The sequence below is a fragment of the Corvus kubaryi genome, unplaced genomic scaffold, assembly GCF_017639235.1.
Source record: "Corvus kubaryi isolate FWS band 111438036 unplaced genomic scaffold, C.kubaryi_AGA036_p1.0 37285, whole genome shotgun sequence".
NCBI classification, from domain to species: domain Eukaryota; kingdom Metazoa; phylum Chordata; class Aves; order Passeriformes; family Corvidae; genus Corvus; species Corvus kubaryi.
In genome coordinates, this window is record NW_024581089.1 from 2,025,462 (window position 1) to 2,048,565 (window position 23,104).

General features: G+C 41.9%; 1 protein-coding gene across 1 annotated transcript in view; it reads right to left on the reverse strand.

The window, feature by feature from the left end:
* Positions 1 to 23,104, reverse strand: part of SYN2 (synapsin II) — a 153,613-nt gene that overhangs the window by 92,795 nt on the left and 37,714 nt on the right. Inside the window, exons 2-3 of the mRNA XM_042026718.1 lie at positions 5,235 to 5,292; positions 2,598 to 2,689 (exon numbers count right to left, since the gene is read on the reverse strand). Of these exons, the coding sequence (XP_041882652.1) occupies positions 2,598 to 2,689; positions 5,235 to 5,292 (150 nt within the window). The remainder of the gene's footprint in view (positions 1 to 2,597; positions 2,690 to 5,234; positions 5,293 to 23,104) is intronic.

A 23,104-nucleotide genomic window follows, 5' to 3' on the forward strand; every position in this document is an offset into this window, starting at 1 on the left:
ACAAATTGATTCGGAAGTCTCGGTCTGGTAGAACAAAAAACAAAACAATTAAAATCCATGGTAAAATTGCTTTAGCAGCTCTGAGATCCCAGCCTGGATGCAGAAGTCAAAGTAGATTAGCTGGATTCTTAAATTTCAAATCACAGAATCATAGAAGTGTTTGGGTTGGGAGGGAGCTTTTAAAGCTCATTTTCTTTTCTAGTGGAAGGCAGGGACACCTTCCCCTGTCCCAGGTTGCTCCAAAACCCACCCAACACATCCTTGGACACTTCCAGAGAAGAGACTGCCACAGCTTCTCTGGGCACCCTGTTTTACCACTGCCACTGTAAAAATTAAAAAAAACCCCCAAACCTGCATGATTTGGCAAAAGCAACCTTATGGATTTGCTGTCAAGGGTCATTGAAATGGCCCTGAAGCTCAGTGAGCAAAACCTGTAAAGAGATCCTTGAAACAGGATTCCTGAAAAATATCCCCAGCACAGCTTGGAGATGTTGTGATCTGGATTTCATGGAGGGTGCCAGGAGTTTGGAACATGGAAATCCAATTTACTGCCCCAGCAGGAATGTAATACTTAGAGGACTAATGATGCCTTAATCAAAATTGCAGATCCCTCAGTGAAAGAGAGGCAGCTTTTATCACTTAAAATAAGGGGGATAACACATCCCAGACAGCACTGTGGTTCCAAAGAAAAGACTAGAAAGTGTCCTTTCAGAAACCAATTTAATGAAATAGTTGGAGGACAAAGGGAATGTGCTTTTTAAAAATTGAAAATAAAGAAATACTTTGTGCTTTGCAAAAGCCCCTCAAAGGATTCTGATACATTCACGTAATTGTTCTATTTCTGTAATTAATGCTGGATGGGGTGACTGCATGCAGAAGGTCAGGAGAAAATGTTTAATTCTGGCTCAAGCATCAAGATCCAAAATCTCAGCATATGTTACACAAAATATAATTTTTCATGGTGTGGTTTTCAGTCACAAAAATCAAGGAAGTTGGTGGCTGCTTTTTTTTCCTCCTAAACTAAAACAGCAAAATTTTATCATTAAAATCTCTATGATTTTGTTAACTAATAATTCGCTCATAAATCTATGATACAAGGTCCCTTTGGACCTCAAATTGATAACAAATATCTCCACTTATCACAGAAACAGAGAGCCACTCTCCCATCATGCCTGCACCTCACACCACAAACCACACACATCCAGGCATCTCACACCAGATTTGAGGGGAAATTATCAGCTTCAGATACTTCTATTTGGGTAAATAATTTACCCACAAAACTATAATATTACAAAATCCCTTTTTATCTCGTTCTCAGAGTTATCTGATGGCACAAGGCTCCTTTGTTTTGTAACACAAGCAGCACTTTTAGCAAGTCTTCTCACGAACTGCAAAGCTTTGTGGATGTTGTTTTCTGGAGGTTCCCAGCCCTCGTTTTCTCCTGACATATTTTGATGGCAACTTGGCCTCGATACTTTTTGGAATACTTTTTGGAGTACTACAGAAAAGCCACCAGGGAGCAGCGATCAAGATTTCTTGGCTCCAAAACTTCCATCATTGGGTAAAAAATTCCACCAACCCTAAGAAAAATCAAATCTCTTCTGAGGAAATAATCTTGCGGATTTGGCTCGAGATCATTGTTGTTGTATTAAACTGCAATATTTTTAAAACATGCCAGAGATTAAAGAGTTGGAATTTTGAAGCATAAACTTGTTTTGAATATTTTTTCCTGGTTTTGGGGTTTTTTTTGTTTGAGTTTTTTTTGAAATGAATGAGTAGACATTTTGAGATCTTTTATTTTGAGAGATGTTCTGCAAACCATGAAGATCCAGGACATGCTTGTGTGGCTCCAATTGTTCAGCCAAACAACTGCTACACTTCACTCACACGTAACTGCACCGGCCAAAATAGGAGCAATTCTCACCATTTAAATAAAATATAGGATATAATTTTGATAATAATTTTGCCAATATAATAATTCTGCCAATATAATTTTGCTAATATAAATTTTCTAATACTTCCTTAAGCTTTTACTGTGCCCTGTTTTCTCCCCTCACATTTACGAGGCTGTTGGTGTCCTCACTGAAAAAAACAACTTAAATTCATCCTGCCTTCAATTGGCATCATCCTTTTTAGACAGAACAGCTGTTGGGAAATCTGAGGTGTTCAAACTGAAGTGTTTCAAGCAGGCAGGAATATTCCAGGAGCTGCCCTGAGAGGGCAGTTATGACTTGGTCTGTTCCAATAGAAAATATTCCACATTAGAAATAAATTCTGCTCATCTGGGAGAGTCTGCCAGGTACAAAATCACCAAACCCGTGTCTTTCTGTAACAAACATAAAACCCAAATCAATCATCTGAACTCCCAACCACATATTCTTTATTCTGAACTTCATTCCCTTAATAAATCCATTTTCCCTATGATTAAAATGTCAAGATGCATCCTTGCTGTCACAAAAAGGGGGTCACAAATCACATATTTTATTTTCTACTTTCCCTCTCAGGCACCAGGCAAAATCCACAAACACAACCAAACCCCTCAGCACACATGATGCCATTTACTGCTTTTTGCTGTCATTTTGTTTAGTTTTCCTTACCTGATGACTTTGGTGCCATTTCGAATTACTTGGATATCAACTGCATAATTGCCATCAGCATGGGCTATCAAGTTGATTTCTGAAAATTCTGCCTATGAAAAGAAGACTCCTGTTAGTCAGTCTGGTTTATTTTATTGTTTTCCTAACTCCCTTATTTCAAGCACCAGGGCCTGAAGCGCTGGCAATCGACATTTGAAATAAAATGAGTACCAAGAGGACATTGATCCAGCAGTATCTGCCAAGCATGACACATCATATTTGAAAAGATTTTAATCCAAAGAGAGCAAAAGGTAAAAAAAAAATGTTGTGAAAATGGATTGTGGGGCAGTAGCAAGCGGATTTACTCATCCATGTCTGCACAGAAATGTAGGAATTATATTTTTGCTTTAACAATGTTATCAAAGAGGTTAATACAGGCTCAACATTGACATAAAGTTTTCAAGAAAAGAGTACAAAAGCAGAATTAAAATAACATTTTCTTGTAGAATTTTGTTTCTCCTCATAGTGCTTACCCCGTTCTATTTTCTTTATGTGCATTTACTGCTCTTTTTGAAAGATCTGGTGCCAATGAACAATTGTCTCACAAAATTCTCAATTAAAGCACTTTTTCAAAAGTCTTCTCACACTGGAAATGTGGAATTTAAAAGGAACCGCTCCCATACTCTGAATCTCCAGTTATTTGAAAGGAAAGGACAGGATGTTTTTCATTTATCCCCAGCCTTTCACCAGCTTAGACTCTCAAGGCACTTTACAATAACATTGCCCAGCAGAAGAATTGAAATGCAGCCAACTGTCTTCTGGTGGATAAAGAAAAGTGTCTTTGCTGCCCCGGACGCCAGCACAGAATAGAGAGTGTCACAATTCTCATTAGTCTCCTCTTGAAAAATGGTATCACTGCAAGTCTTCCTCAGTGAGATCTGGGAGGCTTTCACACTCTGGTGCTCAGTGAAGGGAGTGCTGAACTCTTCCTCCCACTGCTCCAGCTCAGGCGCTGGAGTGTGTGCTTGGTTTCCAGCACAGAGCTCTCCTCACTAAACCCAGACACCCTCACACCTCCTGGGATCACTGGGACACAGCTCCAAGCACAGGGGACACTTCCAAGTTTATTGCAAAAACAGTGCAAATGGGGAGAGAATGAAATATTTGTGTATGTGCTGAAAATGGCAAAGAATCATTTGCAATCTGCTGGCTCCCAGACTGAGAATGGATATCTGCAATTAATAAATCATTTTAAAAGCTTAGGACGTGATAGAAGACGTTGTGTGTTAAGAAAGGCAGAGTACAAATGAAATAATTAGTGTTATAATAAATGGTATTAGCAGTAGTTGTTATTTGTGTTTGATTGTTGCTGTGCTGACGTGTTACAAAGGGATTTGTGTGGCTCAGAAACTTCCAGTCTCTCTCTGATTAAAGTTCTGGTCCCACAACACAGCTCAGGAAGGAATTTCCAGGTTTACACTGAGTTTGTGCTCCTGTTAAAGAGATGGGGTGTGTGCTGCCCGCTGCCTGCTCTGTTCTATGTGTGAGTGGACAAATCAGTTGTCTTTGTTTTCCTGCCTGTCCCTCAATTCTCCTGAAGACCCCTGGCAAAGCTTTCCATGTTCCCAAGCCAAGGGCATCAGGTATTCAGCAGTGCACAGAATGGATGCTGCACCATTACAGTGAATTTAGATCAGCTGGATCCACAAAGGGATCATTTTCCCTCACTCCTTGAAAATCCAATGACAAAACAACCCCAGGCCTGATGCTTCTTACAGCAGCATCTATTTGAGGAGTTCAAGATTCAAAAGCAGTGAAAAGACTTATTTAAATCCCTCCTTTGAGCTTAAATAAAATAGCCATAATTCCAGTGCACCCTAAATTATATCTCCATATTTATTCCTATTTATTATGGGTTTTGTTTAATCCCCTGTAGTGGTTTGGTTGCTAAACCATGACATCCCCACACGGTAGCGCTGCACCCAGAGCACATTTATATTCCTGAGTGGGGAATTAGTGATACAGAACTGCCACACGTAATTCATGGAGTGTCTGGGAACTTCACAGTCTCTAAGCAACAACTTCTGAATACAAGATGTTTTTCATGCTGTGAAAATTATGGTCAAAATCCTCTAAGAAGAGCCCACGTTGGGTGCCAAAAAAGGGCTGTTGTGGTTTAACCCCAGCTGGCAGCTCAGCCCCACACTCACTATTCCCACCCAGAGGGATGGGGAGGGGACCAGAAGGGTAAAAGTGGGCACACTCCAGGGTGGGGATAAACAGAATTCAAGAGATAAAGCCAAAGCTGTGAGTGGAGGCAGAGCAAACCAAACCCCACAGCAGCTCCAGGGGAGAAAATTAACTCTGCCCCAGCCAAAACTGTCACATCTCCTGAGCTGTGAGGGGTTTGGGGTACAAAGATCGTGGATTTATCTTTGCATGTATGCACAGAGAAGCATGGAATCACTTGGGGTGGAGAAGCCCTCTCAGATCATGGGGTCCAACCATTAATGCAAGGCCACCACCAAACCATGTCCCCAAGTGCCACACCCACATGAGTTTAAAATCCCTCCAGGGAGGTGTCACATATGTGTTAAATAGAGGTGTGCTTCTTTAAATGCACACATATAAAAGTAACATGCAGGTTAAGTCACTTACCTGTTCCACCTTTATGTCATACTCTCCATGGACCTTTTTTCCACGAAAAGCCTTGGCCCTGCAGGAAAAAAAAAAGGGAGAGAAAATCAAGGATATCTGTATCTGTAATCAGTGTCTGTAGAAAACTTCCTGTATCGCCTTCAATGTCTTGAAAACACACAGATATGCTAATTAAACTGCCCACTGCACATACACAGTTCCCCTTCTTTGCCATCCTTGTATTCTTCTTTCCATCCCACAGCATCTTGTAGTAAAAAGCACAATGTGATTTCCAACACCGAAGTGAAAGCACACTGGAATGATGAACCATTCTGAAGTCCACGTTTCACAGTTATTAAATCATATAAAAGGAGGCCTATTAAACAGGTACAGCCATGCTCTCAAAGCCAACAGTGCCCCTGGAAATTCATTGCCATGTGGAGAATTCCTAACCACCACTCATGTTCGTCTTTACCCGTGAAGTTTATTTAGAAAAACTGGTTTGTTGAGAGAACTATGCTTAGAAACTTTACATTGTTTTTAAAGTAGCAGAGTACTGGAGACTGCTGTTGGCAGATCTTTGAGTCCCTGCTTGGTTTCCTAATCAGTTTTCCTTCCTCTAGACTAACTTAAGATGAAGTTAATGCAAAGGAGAGCTTATGAGCAGTTATTATACGCCAGGATTGCTGGGATAAAACAGAACTGAATTCACTGATCCAGCCTCCCAGGCCTTACCACCAGATATTCCTCTAGGAATTCACCCCTTGTATCCCTCAGGCAGCATGTATCTGCTTTGGACTAAAAGAGAATTTAAACAAAAAAGAGAAATCTTTTAAAGGTTTGATACAATTTGATAAAAGGGAATTATTCTAACACTCTGAAGTTGTTAAAGGAATATGGGATCAGTCTCTCTGCATTTTCCTTGCTCAAGCCAAAGCTTAGGGGATGTGCCCTGCTTTTTTCTTTTACAAGGAAAAATTTGTTGCACAATTCCAAACCACAACACCACAGAACGTCACCTCAAGCATTAAAGAAGAGTGACTTTGTCCATTTTCAACATCTAACAAAATGCTATTGTATTACATGAAACCTACCTCACCAATGAAAGCAATATTAATACAAATATTAACAATTTATCCTTGCTTATTGCCACTGGGGTCCAGAAGAGTTTCACCACTGGTTTCAATAGTGGAAGAAGCAAACTTCATAAAAATCAAATGAAAGCACTGCCTTGGGCAGCATTTCATCAGGAATAAGGATATTTCTTAAGGATAGCTTTAGGCTATGAATAATGGATGTCAGAAAGCAAAAAAAAGTGTTTATACTGAAACCACACACTAAAATATTGCCCAACCATTAATTCTGTATAAACATGCAATTGGTAAGAAGAAAACAAGGAAGAAATCATTTGTATTATTATTATTATTATTATTATTGTTATTATTTATACTGTATTCCTGCAATAAATACACAGGAAGGATGAAGTTTGAAATCCTTGTTTTGTTATAGGAGGTGCACACTCAGCTTAGGGTCACCAAATATTTTTGCCAATACTAAAAGTGGAAGTTAAACCTAATTTACAGCAATGCCATTGATCACTTGTTTCTCTTTCCAAATTTGTTTAGGAATCCCATAAGAGGAATGTGAGCTTGAAAGCTTTGAAGTTTTTGGGCATGTTTTATGGGAAAACCCAGGGCATTTGTGCCAGAGCAGGGAGGAAGGTCTCACAACCAGGGCTAACACCACATCTGCCTCAGGAGGAAAGCATCCAGCTCACCTCAACAGACAGCTTTAATGCCTCTCTGAAAAACTAAAGATTTACCCCTGAAGAAAATACTTAAAGCCCATTTTCTGGTCCCCATAAATTTAACATCATTGTTCTGGTTGAATTCAATTGGGAGCAGGACAAGCTCCTGGATTTCTCTCTGATGCTGTAACAGGTGAGGTAAATGCATTATAGGGCATCACACAACACATTTAATTTAAATAGAATTATCTTGGCCACATTATAGTGAAGCTGCCTCTTGGGCACTGGAAAATAAGTTTAGAGTAATACTCAAGTTTCTTCAAATCTGAACGAAACCTGGCCATCCACAGAGATTAAACTTCCCCCTAAGGCCTGCCCTAACAAATATCAGCAACTGGTACTTCCTTGAGAGAGCAAATGGAACTGGGAAACCACAGAGAGCCCAAGGCAGACCCTCCTACTCTTTACTCCAAGTCCACTGCACGTATGCGTTAGTGCGATAACCGAAATACTCATTAACTGTTAATTAGTGAGATGCTATTCCTCTAAATTCAGTCTTTCTACTTAAACATGAGGCAACCTCCAAACAGCTAAACCCTGGCATGATTCACATTTCAATAAATGACTTCAGCTTTGAAAATAAACAGGAATAGTGAGGACTGAAGTTAAGCAATCTGAGGCTGGAAAACAAATCTGACATTCAGTCATTTAAAGAGACTTAATTTCACAGCAGCTTTAGCCAACAGCTTTTATAAAAATGTATAATATTCCACAGTATTCTCCAAATGTTGAGCCACAAACTGCAAGAATTTATCTTGGTATCTCTAAAAAATAACTTAAAGACTCATAGCTCCAGAATTTCAGAAAAAAGTCCAAGAGTTTCTTAGCACGTGTTTGCTGTGAAATAGAACCTGGTTTTTGTTCTATTTATTCTACCTATGAAATTCAGCCATGCCCTGCTTGAATTATTTCCCATTTTCAATAAAAGAAAGAGCCAATCCTTTCATAAAGGCAGTCATCACATACTTATGGTAATTTTTTTTTTTTTTTAGAGAGGGGAGCTGAGGAACGAAATCGTTTGGTGTTATTGATTTACAGGATTCCATTCAATTGTAGTTTAAAATTCCTGTTAAGCCTTATTGCTCTTGGCATGGAGCATGGAATGGCTGTAACCAGCTCTCAGAGCTTCCCAGGACAGGGTCTCTGAGGAGTGTGAGGTGAGCTGCCAGCATGAGTGAAATTAAAAAACAAACTTGCCCCACACCAGGTAACATTTGGCTGCCTGCTGTTGATGATTTTTTGCATTGTAGGTAAGGAAGAGGAGGAAAGAAAGGAGCACCATCCTCCCCCTGAAACTCAAACACTGCTTTCCAAAGCCAACAGAGAGAGCAGAGAGCTGTGGAAGGGATGCTGCCCATTGCAGTCACTGGCAGGGCCTCTGATAGTCAGAGTCTGTTCAAAATACCTGAAATATTGATGCATTCCTTGCTTCACAACCCATATTTAAAATTAAACAAGCAGAGAATATGCAGTTGCCATAGAGGCAGCCTGACACGAACTCACTCTGCTCACTGAACTTTGGCAAGGACAAGGAATGAAGCAGAGTCATTAAAGGTGTTTCAAATATATTAAAAAATCTGATGTATTTCCCTCTTCACCTACCCACAGTTCCACAGTGTGTAATTCCATGGACTTAAAAAGCCTTGTTACAATAATCTCAAACTAAAACACGTTGGAGAAAAACCAAGCCTGGTCTTGTGGCTGAGACTTCAAGTTGAGTCCAGTCTTCAAGGGCAAATCTGATTAGAAATAATTGATTCTTTAGTTCAATTAAAAAAGACTTTTGTAAATACAGGAAGACCATAAGATACTGTCAACAAAAGCAAGTGTATGCTAAGATCTGCACAACATTTCCATTTTCTGGGAGTTAAACCACAACCTGCTGAGACCAGGGGGATTTCTCTATCAATTTCCATGTGCTCTACAACTGACAAGGCCAACATTTGCTGTGCTGCCTTCCCAATCAGCCAAGCTAAGGAAAATCATCATCTGGATAACTCACCTATGCTGAGGTTATCGTGCTTAAATAGAAATTATCCAGACCACTGTAAACACAGTGATTTACAGACTTTCTTTTTTTCACTTGTTCCACATTTCTGCAAAAAGAGACTGATATGAAACAAAAAAATATCCTATTTAAAACCTGACTCTGAAAGACCTTGATGCTCTTAAATGTGTTACTCAGATTCTGCAAAGACCTGTCTGGATTTAGAACAGGTCCTTTTTGTTTCTGCACGGTGGAGTTCCACCCTTGGCACCTGCCCCAGCCAGTATTTCACTCTCACATGAAACAGTGATGTTTGCTCAAGCTATTACTTCACACAGAAATTGCCCCAGAAGAAGCAGGCCATCACCACAAAACAAATGACAGAACACATCAGACCTGTGACTTTGAGTGACTTTTAGCTGCAGAAGTGCTCCCTGCTGAGCTGGCTTTCATTAGATTAATGATAATCTCCACTAGCAGGAGCTGTAAGTGTGCACAGCAGCAGCACATTTCCCTGGCTCTGGGACAGCACAGGTTCCTCCAACAGGTTCCATGGCTCACACTTCCAGCAGTTCTGCTCTGCTGTTAATCACTCAGCTGGACAGAATGCCCTCCCCAGCAGAGGCACTGCCATGGCAAGGACACAGGGATTGCCCTTCAAAGCCATTCACCCTGGGAGGTGACAATTCACAGAAACCCCAACTGAAGTTTGATTTATTTCATACAAATATTTTTTCCCCAGCACGCCAGGTAGGACCCGACTGATGCAGCTCTTCACTCTCAGTCCAGCCTTTTGAAGGGGAAAATAAACTGCTCCTAAAAAAAGGTCCTTTTGCCAGTACATCTCAGGCTTCTGTCTGTGCTGTCTGTGCACCTGAAATCACTGCATCAAATATTCCCACACCAGAGGTGTCAATCGTAAGAGACAGAAAGAGCATTAGTGGGAACAAAGGCAAGCACTTCCTGTCCTGGTGCATCTCAGCACAGACCTCCCAGCTGGCCTGAGCCTGGCACTGACACAGGTAATTCTGTCAGCCTGCAGGATTTCTTCATCACTGAGCTGCCCACTTTTACTGAGGACCACGAGGGCACAGCCACCCCAGAGCTCAGACTGAGCAGGGCAGGAGAACACCTCTGGGGCTATCCCTGCTCCTCTGCTGCAAGCCTTTCCTGCCCTCCCTTCTGCAGCCTGGAGCAAAGAACTTTGCTAAACACCTGCTTAAAACCCAAACCTACATGCACCCTCATACCTTGCCCCACTCCCTTCACCAGGGATGGCCAAACTCCTGAAAAACCAGAGTAAACACTTTTCAGTGAAGGATTTCCCTACCCAGGCCGTGGAGGAGCTGCCCAAAGAGATTCCGCTCTAAAACCTTATTTTAAAATAACCCATGGCCTCTCTAGAAATGAATAACACAGTTTTATTAAGCAGCAATTATTCCATTTCCCTGCCTGGGCTGCACACCTCCTTGCTAGAAAGGTGGTTTTAGTTTTTTCACAACAGCTTTATGTGTGGCACCTTCAGAGGCTTCCATAACCTCCAACTCAATCCCTTCTTTTATTCTCCTAATTTATTTAATTTATTACCAGCCCTTTCTTTTTTAACAAGTTCTCCCATCCCTTGGCATGTATCAGATCCCCTCTACTCTGATCATTTAAACAAAGCAGAGCCATTTTATTCTTTCCAGCCCAAGAAGCACCCCTGTTGCTTTATTCTGGAAGGTTTGTCCCTCTGCTCTGTGCCTGAACAGTGTTTTCACTAGACATGTGATGCAGAAGCAAGTGCCTCCTACTCCTGAATCTCTCAGTTGAACTGAAATTTTATGGGTCTTTTAAGCAGCCTGCTCAACTGAAAATGCCTCATTTTCTGCCCACTCGAGGTGAAACAAGTCCTCTTTCATGCCCAAACACCAGTCTGCCTTTCTGGTAATGTCTCTGAATCCCACACCTCCCATTATGTAATATTTACCATTAGCCCATTACTTCTCTGCAGGATTTGCAGTCACGATGTAACTTCTGTGAGCTCCTTTGCTGCAAATTGGATGACAAATGAGGGTATTTTTAAATGTTCATTCCCTCATCAGCAGAAGACCTAATACGTGATGCAACACACCCTAACCTTTCCCGAATCTGTTAGACTCATTAGGACGACTACTACACTTCCCCAGGGTTGGGGTCATAAAAATATTTTGTACTCATGAGATGAACAGAAAGTTCCAACTTTTATGCAGGAAAACATATCAGCCAAATTACGAAATATTACAGTGCTGAATCCAGCTTTTATTGGTGCTTGGTGCTCAAGCCTCAAGCTGCATCTTCTGCACCAGCTGCCCTAAGTTCCTTATCTCCTACAGCCAGTAAACAACACTGCAGGATAAAGTAACAAATTTGGCATTTCCCTACCAACTAAGCGGTCCGTTCTTTCCATTTCATCTGCTGATAACCAAGATAAAGGAGTTCAAACTGCTACTGAGCAATCCTGTTCAGAAAGGAAGGCACATCATCTTGAATAAGCGGCTAAAATGTCCCACAGTGCAGCCCCTGGTGAATAGTTTGTGACAGAAAACACCCAAACCAGCTAGAGATATAATCTTGAGATATGTAAATTTATTTTTTCTTATTGAGGTAAAGAAAATAAAGTGAACCTAAAGACTTTACACTGCCAGGAGGTCATTTCTGGCAACACCTGAAAAGCCATATAAAGCAGCATGGAGTGAAAGAGCCTCTGAGACTGAATCCAATCCATTTTTCATCAAAAATGCATCTGCCTTTTAATTTTCCTATTTATGCCGAGTTCTCTGAGGTGTTTCAGATGTCTTTAAGGAAGATGTGTGGCTCTGTGAGGTAAATCTGAATCACTTATGCCTGGAGACACTACAGAATGTTACTTCACATATAACCTGTTGGGCTGTGACATTGGTTGAATTTTCACCTTTGAGGATCCTGAATTTAATACAAAAAATGTATCTTAAAAACCCCTCCAAGGTTCTGGACGAGCCAGTCCAGAAAGGAGGAAAGAAAGACGGGGAAGATGCAAGTCATGCACTCCCACTAACATCACATTACAGCAATACTTGAGGCCCCATTTGAACAAAAAAGCCCTAATAATCGGTGTAAACCAGCATTTGATGTTTCAGTTTATTTTTTTTTCATGCAACTGAAACTTACGCTTTTATGCTTATACTCAAGACAGTCATGTGCTGCCCTGTTTTTTTTTTGTTTTTTTTTTTTGAGTGTATCAAGCAGAAAACCTCATCTTGGTTTAGCATCTGCAGAGAGGCAGGAAGGGAAGGAGTCGATGGCTTTTGCTGCCCTCTTCTGCAGGAAGAAGCGCAGAGGAGATCGGCTAAAGACTGGTTTCCAATCCCAGATAAGCAGATCCATGGTCAAACCCCGGATTTCCTGGCTCTAAGGGACAGCAGGGCAGGCAGGAGTCACCCACGAGGTGGCTGGAAATAGCGGGAATATTCCAGTGCCTGCTGTGCTCAGGGATGGGCCACAGGCACCGCATGTGCCATGAACCCAGCTTGTGAGCAGCTTAAATCTACCAGAAACAGCACATTAACAGCAACAGCCACACCACTCTCGATGTGTTTCCCACAGCATTAGCAACAACTCACGAGGAAATTAATCACTCACATCTGATGGGTTAAATCACCACCAATTGCTGGTGCTTTCTAGGACCCTCTGCTATTTGTAGGTGAATTAATGAATATTTTCAAGGTGGGCTTTTTTCTCTCACATAGACACAGTTTCCACTGGCTTCATGAGAGTCTCCTCTGACTCTAAATGTGGATCAGACACTGGGTGGTACTTCCAGTACAATTTCCCCACCTCGAGGGAAGGAGAATTTCATGCACTGTGCTCAGCAGAAAAGCAAAATAATTTCTCAGTTATTATGGAAGAATGAGCCTCAGAAATGCACATTTTACCTAGCTGCTGGCTTTTGGGGAAGGTCCAGAATGCTGCCACAAAAACTCAAGTTCCAACAGCCATGGGAATTACACTGTACAGGTAATTCTCTGTGCAAATGGATACCAAGAAAATAGAAAATGATTTTGCCAGTAGCACCTCTTCACTGTTTTTAAGCTCCCCAAGTGTGTTAGAAAATGAAACCAACCACCTTGTAGTTTAATATTACACCTTGAAACACAATCACATCATTTTGTCTGTACTTCAAATACCCATGTTTGGTTTATTGATTTCAATATTCTCTAAAAAGCCAAATAACTGAGAGCCTGTGTTCTGAGGTTTTTCAGCTTCTCACTATGGATTAGGGAAGAACAGAATCTTCCAGTACTGCTGGTGAGTGAACTGTGTTTTTCACTACAATGAACTGGCACCACAAGTAATACTCCAGACATGGACATTCCTTCCCTTCTCCAGGTGAGCCTGACCTTGGGAATACAGACTTCAAAAATTCCTACACAAAAACGGCCCACAAAGCTCAAAGCCAGGTCAATCTATTGGGATCTGTGACACAAGACAGAGCCCAAGATGAGGATGCTGAGACAAAGGGGAAGGCAGCAGAGATGAGAGAGCACTTTCCTGACAGCGGTGTCTGACAGGCAGCTGTGCAAACTTAATTTGCTCGTGGTGCATCTAATTAGGAGCTGAATTAAAACCAAAAAAATCTCTGTCAGAGAGAGAGGCCCACTCTTTTTGGTGTAACTATGCAATAACACAAAATCCCACCATGGCTCACACCCTTCTCATCACTTGTAAAGCAGGAGAGAGCCAAGTTTTTAGTGCTTGATGACCACTGGAATCAGACAAGCTCCACACTCTCCCAAGGGTTTGGTGCAGAACTACTCCAGCCAAGGTCTGCATCACTCAGCTCCCGTCCAGCTCTGCAGTGGAGCAATATGGAGCACCACAGGTTTGGGATTTGGGAATCCAGCAGTGTGCCAGGGAACTGAGCAGCAGTGTCCCCAGAGGTTGTTGCAAACCTCAGCACCCCAAGCCCTCCCAGCTGTGAGGAGCAGAGGCTGTGCTGGACACAGGGTGAGATTCCAACAAATCTTCCCTTCCCCTTCCCTCTTTTTTTTCTTTTTTTGCACAACTAAGTGGTGTCAGATCTGAGATTTACTGCTAAAACATGGAAGTGCAACAGGCATGAGGCAACTAAGACACAAACAAACATTCTCTTTTTTTTGACTGACAGCCACACGTAGCAGTATTTGCAATCATTACACAATTGTAGGCTCCAGATCCATAAGATTAATTCCCCCTGTGCCTATAGGGCTGAGAACAGGACCTCTCTGTGTTCTCTTCTGCACACCATAGCAAAGCCTGGCCCAAAATCCCAGAGGTTTGAGCAGGGCTGATCTCTGCCTTCCCACTCCCTGGGTGACACCCAGCCCTGAGCCCAGGGTGCCCAGGGGATGAGCTGGACCCAGCCCCACCTCCTCCTGTGGGATTCCCCCGTGGTCCCCAGGGTGCATGAGGCTGCATGAGGCTGTTGGTCACCTCCCTGCTGATGGATCCTTGGGCAAGCCTGCAGCCCGTGGCACTGGTTCATCTGGAGAAGGGAATGGGAATGCTTTTCCCATGGAGGAGCTGCCACTTGGCAGAGCCCCCCACAGCAGCCCTGGTTACGTAGGAGCCAAATCTGCAGTTGGTTACTGGTAAATATTTTCACTTGTGAATTTATGGCTCCGGGCAAGGACGATCCTCCTGGCGAGTAAACAAAACACGAACAAATAACAGCGCTCAGAGGGAGAATGTGTTCGTGATTATTCCAAAATAAGGCCTGTTGGGACACAAATTCAGGATGTGCTGAAAACCTCTTGGAGCTGGAGACCCAGGGTATCCATCCTGCAAGTTTAATTCTCTTCAGAAAAAACTGCTGCTCCCCTCAGTGTGGTTTGCTACTGCATCCACACAAATTAGTCTGTAGTTCTGTCAGGGATCGCTTCGAGGCAGCTCTCCTATCGAAATCCCACAGAATGGCACTCTGCCAGTGTCTCCTCAAATCCTTCTCTTTTTCATTTGTGAGCAGGGAAGAAACTAGAGCACCCAAAATGAGCAAGTAATCCCTAAGACCCTAACAGCACAACCAAGAGAAAATTCACCAGGATTCGCAGGCGTGGCCATTCCATTAAATTTTTAAAAGCAAGTCCATGAATCTTTCTGACAACTTTTGAAATCAGGATTTTCTATCTTTTCTCCTCTTCTCCTTTTTCACTTTAGAGGCTCTTTCTTAGCCTCAGTAGTTTTTATAATTGTCTGAACCAACACCAATTTTTCCACAGAGCACACCTGGTGAGCATTGTGTTCATTAATTCATTGTAAGCCCCTGCAGTTTGAGTTTCTCCATCCTCATTAATTACTTATCCTGTTCCATGGTCCAGCAGCTAACTAAAAAAAAAAGTCACACTGTTGAGTTAGAGACAGAATCTGAAGTATTTGATGTTTTGTTTTGAGGTTATTTTTAAGATTTCTTATGAGTGGATCTCAGTTTTCTGATAATCCAGCCATAACATGCACTGATGGTGTGAAGCAAATAAGGGCAGGTTCCTTCACAAAGATTTAAGGGCAACCAAAGCCAATCTTAGTGACTTTTAATAAAGATTTTTTGTTTATGGGCATTTCTTCTAAATGCATTTCACATTCTGCCAGTTCAACCAGGATTACTTAAGACAAAAATCATAATTTCTTTATATAATATATATATATAATATATATTTTATATATATAATAATAAATAATTATATAAATTATATATATATATTTATAGTTGATGTCTCCAGCCATTTCAGACTTCACTGGGGCGCCGAGAAAAGGGAAGCAAACCAAACCAAGATCCATTTCTGCAATGTGTTTTTAGGGAATAATGAATCCCTGGAGTGAATCTGAGCTTCTGCTCCCTTTCCAGGCAGGAGGAGAGCAGGTCCTCACCTACATCCAGTCCAGCACTGCCATCTGCCGGGAGCTGCAGCTCTGGAAAATCACTGGCAAAAACACCCAAGTTTGGAGAGCTTTCACCAATTTGTGAATCTAATTACTAATTAAAAGTAATGGTGGTTTAATTTTAAACCAAAACATTAATCGCTGTAAGTAAAATCGGAGCACCTAAAGGTGATTTGAGCAGTAATTTCCATCTATTCACCGCTGCTACCCATTGGGCTCTATTAATCCTGCAAAATTTCAGAGGGAAAAGAAAGCTGAGGTATTTTCTCGGCTGTACTTTAGATCAAAATTAAGGAAATGAGCTTATCACAATCCAAGCTACCGTGAGGCTTCCACAAGACACACAGGTACAGAGCTGGCAAGGACCAAAATCCATCTCTGCCTTTCGCTTTTACATTTTACCCCGGTTTGAGAGACTGAAAAATTCAAAAAACAGATGAAAAAACCCATTAATGCGCAATTATTTAATAAAATAATATTAACTAGATTAGATTCCCCGAAGTTTTCTTTCTTCCACTGTAGTAAATCTCCCTTGCTACGTTCTGCCAGCTGTGGAGAGCCTGGTCCCCCATTATTGAATGTGACCCCTGGACCTCCTCTGGCTGGGACACAGCTCCTGGAAAAAGCTCCACATTGGACAGGGAGGGGTGGAGGGGAAGCAAAGCAGAGCCTTGTGCTCAGAAACGAACACAAGACAGCTCTAGATGTCAAATACTGAGACACAGAAAATGGGGAAACTCTCAGCACCAGTTTATGACAATTTTTTTGCATCATTCGTCCAAAAAGAAAAAAGAGGAAATGGTCATTTTAGTCCAGTTTATCACTGGGTATCTACACAGGCAATGAAGGATTCAGCAAAATTCCCCAGTTTTCATCATTTGTAAGAGACTAAATCTTAATTTAATTTAATTTTAAGCATCCACATCTTGCCAGCAGCCCTCAGCGGCAGACAGGACAGCTGGGGACAGTGACACGTTGATGGCTGCACCCCTGTTCCTCTCCACCTTCCCTTACCAGCTTTCCCTCAAATTATCCCCAGCACACACTCCTTGTGGCAGGATAATGTGTCTAAAACCATTCAGAGCCCCCATTTTCAACGCATGTGCCCAGAAAGGAACAGATTAATGTGAGCAGCTCTGTCCAAAGCTGTGTTATTTCCTTGGTGGGCCTGACAGAAAGCAGAGGATCATTATCCAGACACAATCCCCAGCTAGAAAAACACCTTGGAAACACTTCCACAGGCACAAATTGGGCTGTTTTCTGCACTGTGCTGCTGAGGAAGAAGATAATTGGGAGGGTCTGATATTGGCTTTCTCTCAAGGATGCCTTTAATGACACCCAGCACATCCAGGAGTGCAGAGCAGCTGAGGGAATGGGAATTCTTGTGTTCACTCTCAGCAGCACAAACAAGAACACACCAACCCCCTCCCAGCCAGTCCAGCAGGACTGGGAACACCCTGACCTCTGCAGCCGAAGGGCTGAGCTGGGAGTGAAAGACAGGCACAGTTTCACAGCCAAGGAAGGGAAGGATTTATGAATCCCTCTACCTCTCAGCTTTTTAAAAGAATTCTCCAAAGGTGGCAGGTCAAGGCTTCAAAATTTCACCCTTTCCATACTTGTGTGAATCCCCGTATTTTGAGTCTCTTTCCTGGACCAACAGCTTGAGGCAGGCAGTTTTTTAAGGGCTTGATTCTAACCCACAACACTGTGATACTGTGATTAATTTGCTGTTCCAGTGTGAGACATCACTTGGTTTAGACTTTGCTGAGGGCTCCTTTTGGGACTATCCCCCTACAAAAGGCATCACCACTTTCTGTCTCATCCCTGGATCCACAGTTTCTTCCCCCTTTTCCCTTCTTCACTCTCACCCCCCACCACGTATTTAAGAACTGAGAGCTCGAACACTTCCCAATCCCAACATTTACCCAAGGTTTCCATTCCATTATCACCCATATCTTTTTGTCCTGTTCTGTAGGCAAGCTACAGCTCTCATTTTCCTGCAAGACAATCTCCAATTATTTATCCTATTTGCCTTGGATGGAGTAGTCCTGGCAACCAAGTTTAAGCAGATTCCAAGGACTAGTGGTGTCTTGAGATGAAATTCCCCACTCAAATCCTGCAATATGCTCCTTTCTGAGCACAGGCAGAAAAACCATTAACCTGAACAGATGGGAGGTAGTCTGTGGGCAGGCAAAATCTGTTAGAGCAAAAACTTAGAATACAAAAAAAAAAAAATTAAAAAAATCTGACTCACAGGCCTGATAAAAATCACAAGATTGGCCACAGAGATCCCTAAATTTCAGGAGGAAATGTGTATTTTAAAGAAAACAGACGTGTGATTCCTTTTATTTGTTGTGTGCTTTTGACTCCCCTCGAGGGAAGTGTACCCTGATTTATTTGAAAGGAGGACTTGGGGTCATTACTTGTTTACAAAAGGTGTAACCCTAATTAAAAAACAACAACAAAATAGATGCTCCCAAGAAAATTCCAAATTCTTGCAATATCAGGGCAGTCAACGACCTGTGCTGGCTTTTTTAAGGTGTGGAAAAGACAAACCCAGCTGGGACTGGACCAGGCTGCTGCTCAGCACCAATTCCATTGCAGAACAAGCTCCCTGGACAACATTAAGGACACAAACGAGGCCCAAGGAATGTTTTGTTGGGTTCATTAACTGCTAAACTTCCTCAGAGCTACATCAGTGTTTGTTTCCATCTCCAAACTTGCTGGAAGTCTGTGGCTGGATGTCTGTGCGTGCCTGGATGTATAAATTATTCATATATGTGTACAAAACCACACAGGTGGATGTGTGTTTAGAGGTCTGCAAGGACACAGGTGTCACTTTTCCTCTCATTAAATTCCCTTTTCCTCCATAAATCCCTGGCTTTTCCTTTAAAGAGTGCAGGTATTGTGTCAGAGCCCAGAATCCCCATTTTTAGTTGTTATCCTGCAAGCCGTCACCACGAGGAGAGAAGGTAAATGGGCACAGTGGAATCTCCCTCAACAGCCCCTCCATGGTCTGCTGCTCAACCTCCCAGCAAAGGCACAGAAAAAATATCCACAATTAGGAGGATTTGGGGTTTTTTTTTAACCTGCTATTCCAACAATTTATAATTTTCTGCACAAAGCTTAATTTGACTTCTCCTGGGCTTCCCATTCCCAATGAAACTCATCCCAGAACGCACAGGCACGTGGAAAAGTTGTGCAATTATCCACAGCACGATAGTGACAGGATGGAGAGAAGGATGCAGGAGGAGGAAGGAGTTTGGAAGGAAAGTGCCAGTAGAGCGAAACAGACTGAAAAGTGATTTTTCTTGCTGCTCCAAGAACATTTGTGCTGTCAGGGGAGCAGCAGGAAGGCAGGGACTGGTAGGGACAGCCTCATAACTTTAAATGGCAGCACTGGTAGGTGACCTTAAAGAAGCACAGAAATGGGGCCACAAAATCCAGCTTGGTGCAAGTTGTAATTCTCCATAAATAACAGTTCTGCTGGGCTACATCTTGTTACTGACTCCTGTTAATTTTTTAAATAGATATTTATATATAAAGAATTTTTTTTATTGTATCTTTAGATCAATGCAAAATATATTTCTACATTGTATATATTTAAACCCCTTTTATATTCATAAATTTAAGGCCAATAAAGTACTTTATGTATACATACAATATATATGACATATATGATATATATTTTTATAGATGATGTATATTATATACTACTTTTTTTAAAAAAAAACCAAAAGGAAACAAGGGAAAATTCTTCCATTCCTTTGCAGTATAAAAGATAATTACAGCAAATTGGTGTAATGGCTTTTAACAAGTGCTTCTTTTTTTTTTTTTAATGAGAATATATTAAGCAAATTTCAGAAAAACATTTATTGGAGTAAAATTTATTTTAGGCCTGGAGAGTCCAATATTCCCTGTGGAATTTGATTCCCCAGCTCTCTGAAGATCTTTATCACCTGAACTGACACAGGTTGTCAATGCCTGGTCAGTTATTCCAATGTTCTGTTCTAACATGAAACTAAGAAAAATTCAAATTGGATAGATTTCACTGGAATTCATTGTAAAAACACAGATCATTTAACAGAACACAAAAACCCCCTAAAACTGCAGTTTTAGAGGCACAGGGGAACAAGAAAGTTCCTGTAAGAAAGCTGACACATAATCTTAGGTAAAGCAATTTATTTCCCTCTATCCAAATTCCTCTCTCGATTAAGAAAGAACAGCGTTACTGCAAAAAGGATTTCTCAGCTGAAACAAAAAGTCAATACAAGGTTTTGATTAGGGAATATATGAAACCAAAATTATTCTGTTCCTTTATCAACACACAGCAGAAGTTACCATGGGCCTGAGTGACTCTCAGAACAGAAAATAAAGTCTGCCCAGCAGAAAGGGCTCTCTTTAATTGGAATTCCAGGCAATTCCCAATCATGAGCACCACTGATAAGTATTCCAGAAGAAAGATTGGCCTGATTGCTCAAGGTCATTTGGGTAGAATGAAGAATGGAAATCTCAGTGCAGGTAGTTAATATATGGACCCCTCAGTGCTCTTAACAGACCTCCCTGTTGCTGACCTGGGCTCTGAAAATGGCAAATCTCGGTGGCATATTTGTTATTAACACCGTGATTTCATGAGAATTTAATTCACAGCAGACGAGAACGGGGACTGGAGAAAGGATTCTACACGGTAACGCTGGGGGAAACACAATTTTGGAAATAGAAATAAGAAAATAGAACAGCATTTGGCTTCGTGTGCCTTCATTCTCATAACTTGTACTTCAGAGCCTCGCATGTTCCAATAAAGTAGCAGCTTCTCAGGGACTTTATTATTCCTGGATTCTGGGAGTTGGCAGAACTGCCAGCATTCTGGTGGGCATAAATGATCTAGACAAAAAGGATTACCTCTATTTTTCATTACTTCCATTACTCTGGGGAGGCTGGTTTGATCTTTCCCAGGATGAAAAAGGAGGAATTACCACAGCACAGAGGTCATTTCTCACCCCACGTTCTCCCCAGCCACAATTTCTGTCATGGCTTCAATGCCAGGCTGGAGATTTGAGATTCCACAGCTGAGGGCAGCCCAGGAAATGTCTGTCCCTCCCTGCAGGGCTACTAAAAACAGGCTGATTCCCTCCTTCCCTGCCCGTATTTCCCAGCCTCTTCCAGTGGGATCCCTGTCCCACAGGGATCACAGCCCTGTGTGCTCAGCCCTAAAAACGGAGCAGGCAGGAGCTGTTTATTCCTATTTATTCCTATTTATTCCTATTTATTCCTATTTATTCCTATTATTTATTCCTGCTCCAGCCCCTGGTGCCACAGGTGCTGTTCTGAGCTCTCACTCACAGTTTATGCTGTTCATCTTGTGTGGGGCAAGGTGGGATCTGTGCTCAGAGCCCTGCTTACCACGAAGCCAAATGCCACCAAAATGTATTCCCTGCAAATCCCAAGCATCCTTCACATCCCCGTGGCTTTGAAAGCAGAATATTGGATGAGTACTTAGGCATCATTTCTCACTCTTTTGTAATGCCAGCGTCATCTTCCAAAATGTCATCACCCTTTGTCTCAACCTAAAATCTAAAAGCATGATTACTTCATAAACCAATGTCTTTATTGTGCTAGAAGATATAAAGAAAGCCCTCAAATATGCTTGACATGAGAATGATCAGCCCCAAAACCTCCTCTGGCCTATGGAATTTACATAGCAAGGCATTCCTAACGATGTCAAGTCTTGCATAAGCCAGTCAGCTGTGAGGGTCTCCTTGCTTTTGGAGAAGTCCTTTTGCATGTGATTTCATGATTGTGGCCGCAGCTAATTTTGCTTTAATTAGAAAAACGTCAGCACAGGTGGCACTGGATAAAAGCCTGCAGAGGAAAAAAGCTCAGAGGAAATAAAACATAGAGAGGAAAGTGTGGCTTGAATGACAAAGCTCATTGTGCTGAGAGGGGAGCTAAAAGGGACAGGGACAAAAGGAGTTGCAGCCAGTGCCAACCCATTTGGAATGTGAGCAGGAAGGATTGCAGGGATTGTGTAAAAGCTGGTGACTCATCCCTTCTCCCTCTGCTGTGCACTGAGGGGCTGTAATTCTCCTCTCTCCCTCTTTACATCCCTTTGGCTCTGGCCATGAACATGGTACCAGCTGCTGGAGGCACCTGAGAAAGCCAGGACAGCTGAAAGCTCTGCTGCAGTCCCACCCCAGGTGCTTCACTCACCTGGGCACAGCAGCAGCCAGGACTGTTAGGACTTTTTCACATCTTGCTGATGCATTTTTAAATCAGTAAATTTATTCCATCTTAAGAGAGAATTGTTTTTCTTCCCCTGAGGACACGAATGGATCCAAGTGCATTTTACACCAATTTCCTTCCTTTTACAGCCACACAATCTTATTAAAGCTGAAGTATCACAATGGAATTACCAGGTGAAAAACCCAACAGCCCTACCCTTTAGAAAACTAAATTTATGCCAAGTAATCTTTAAAACATCCTAAACTGTTCCCAGAGAATCAACTTTATAAGCTGAAGCATTATTTCACAAAGTACAAAAGCTTTTAAATGGATTTAAGACCAATATGTGGTAAATGATGGCCTGCCAGAGTTGGAAGAGGATCTGGATTTGTGTGTTCCGATAGCTGCCACATTTTAATTTATTCATGACAGAGGAGCTGTGCCACAGAGAATGGCCAAGGCAGAAGGGCAGACACTGCCTGGCACATAGAGCAGGGCATTTCCTGCCAAGACAAGGCACTGCAGAGCTCTGTGGGTGCTCCAAGAGGTTTTAGAAGTGGGACTTAAAAAGTGGTGTACTCAGAATTTAACGAAAATGCGCTGAAGTTCATATCCTGAGACACCTGTAATTGTTAATCACACTACAATTCTTCTCTCTCTTCTTTTCCCCCACCTCTCTCTACAGTGGACAGCAGCTGAAGGAACAAATTTTTTACTTCCAGGCATCTAAAAAAAAAAAACCCTATGTTTGTGAGGAATTTCCTCAAAAAAAATAATAAAAAGCCCCACAGAGACCCAGAATCCTGTACTAGCAGTACCTCTGTGACAGAGGATCCATATTAGAAATACTGACACAAAAATATTTAACTGCTCAGAACTGATGCAGTACACAAATACCTGCTGGTACACAGGCTCACAGAAATACTTTATCTTGAATTTATCAGCACCTGAAATAATTAGTGA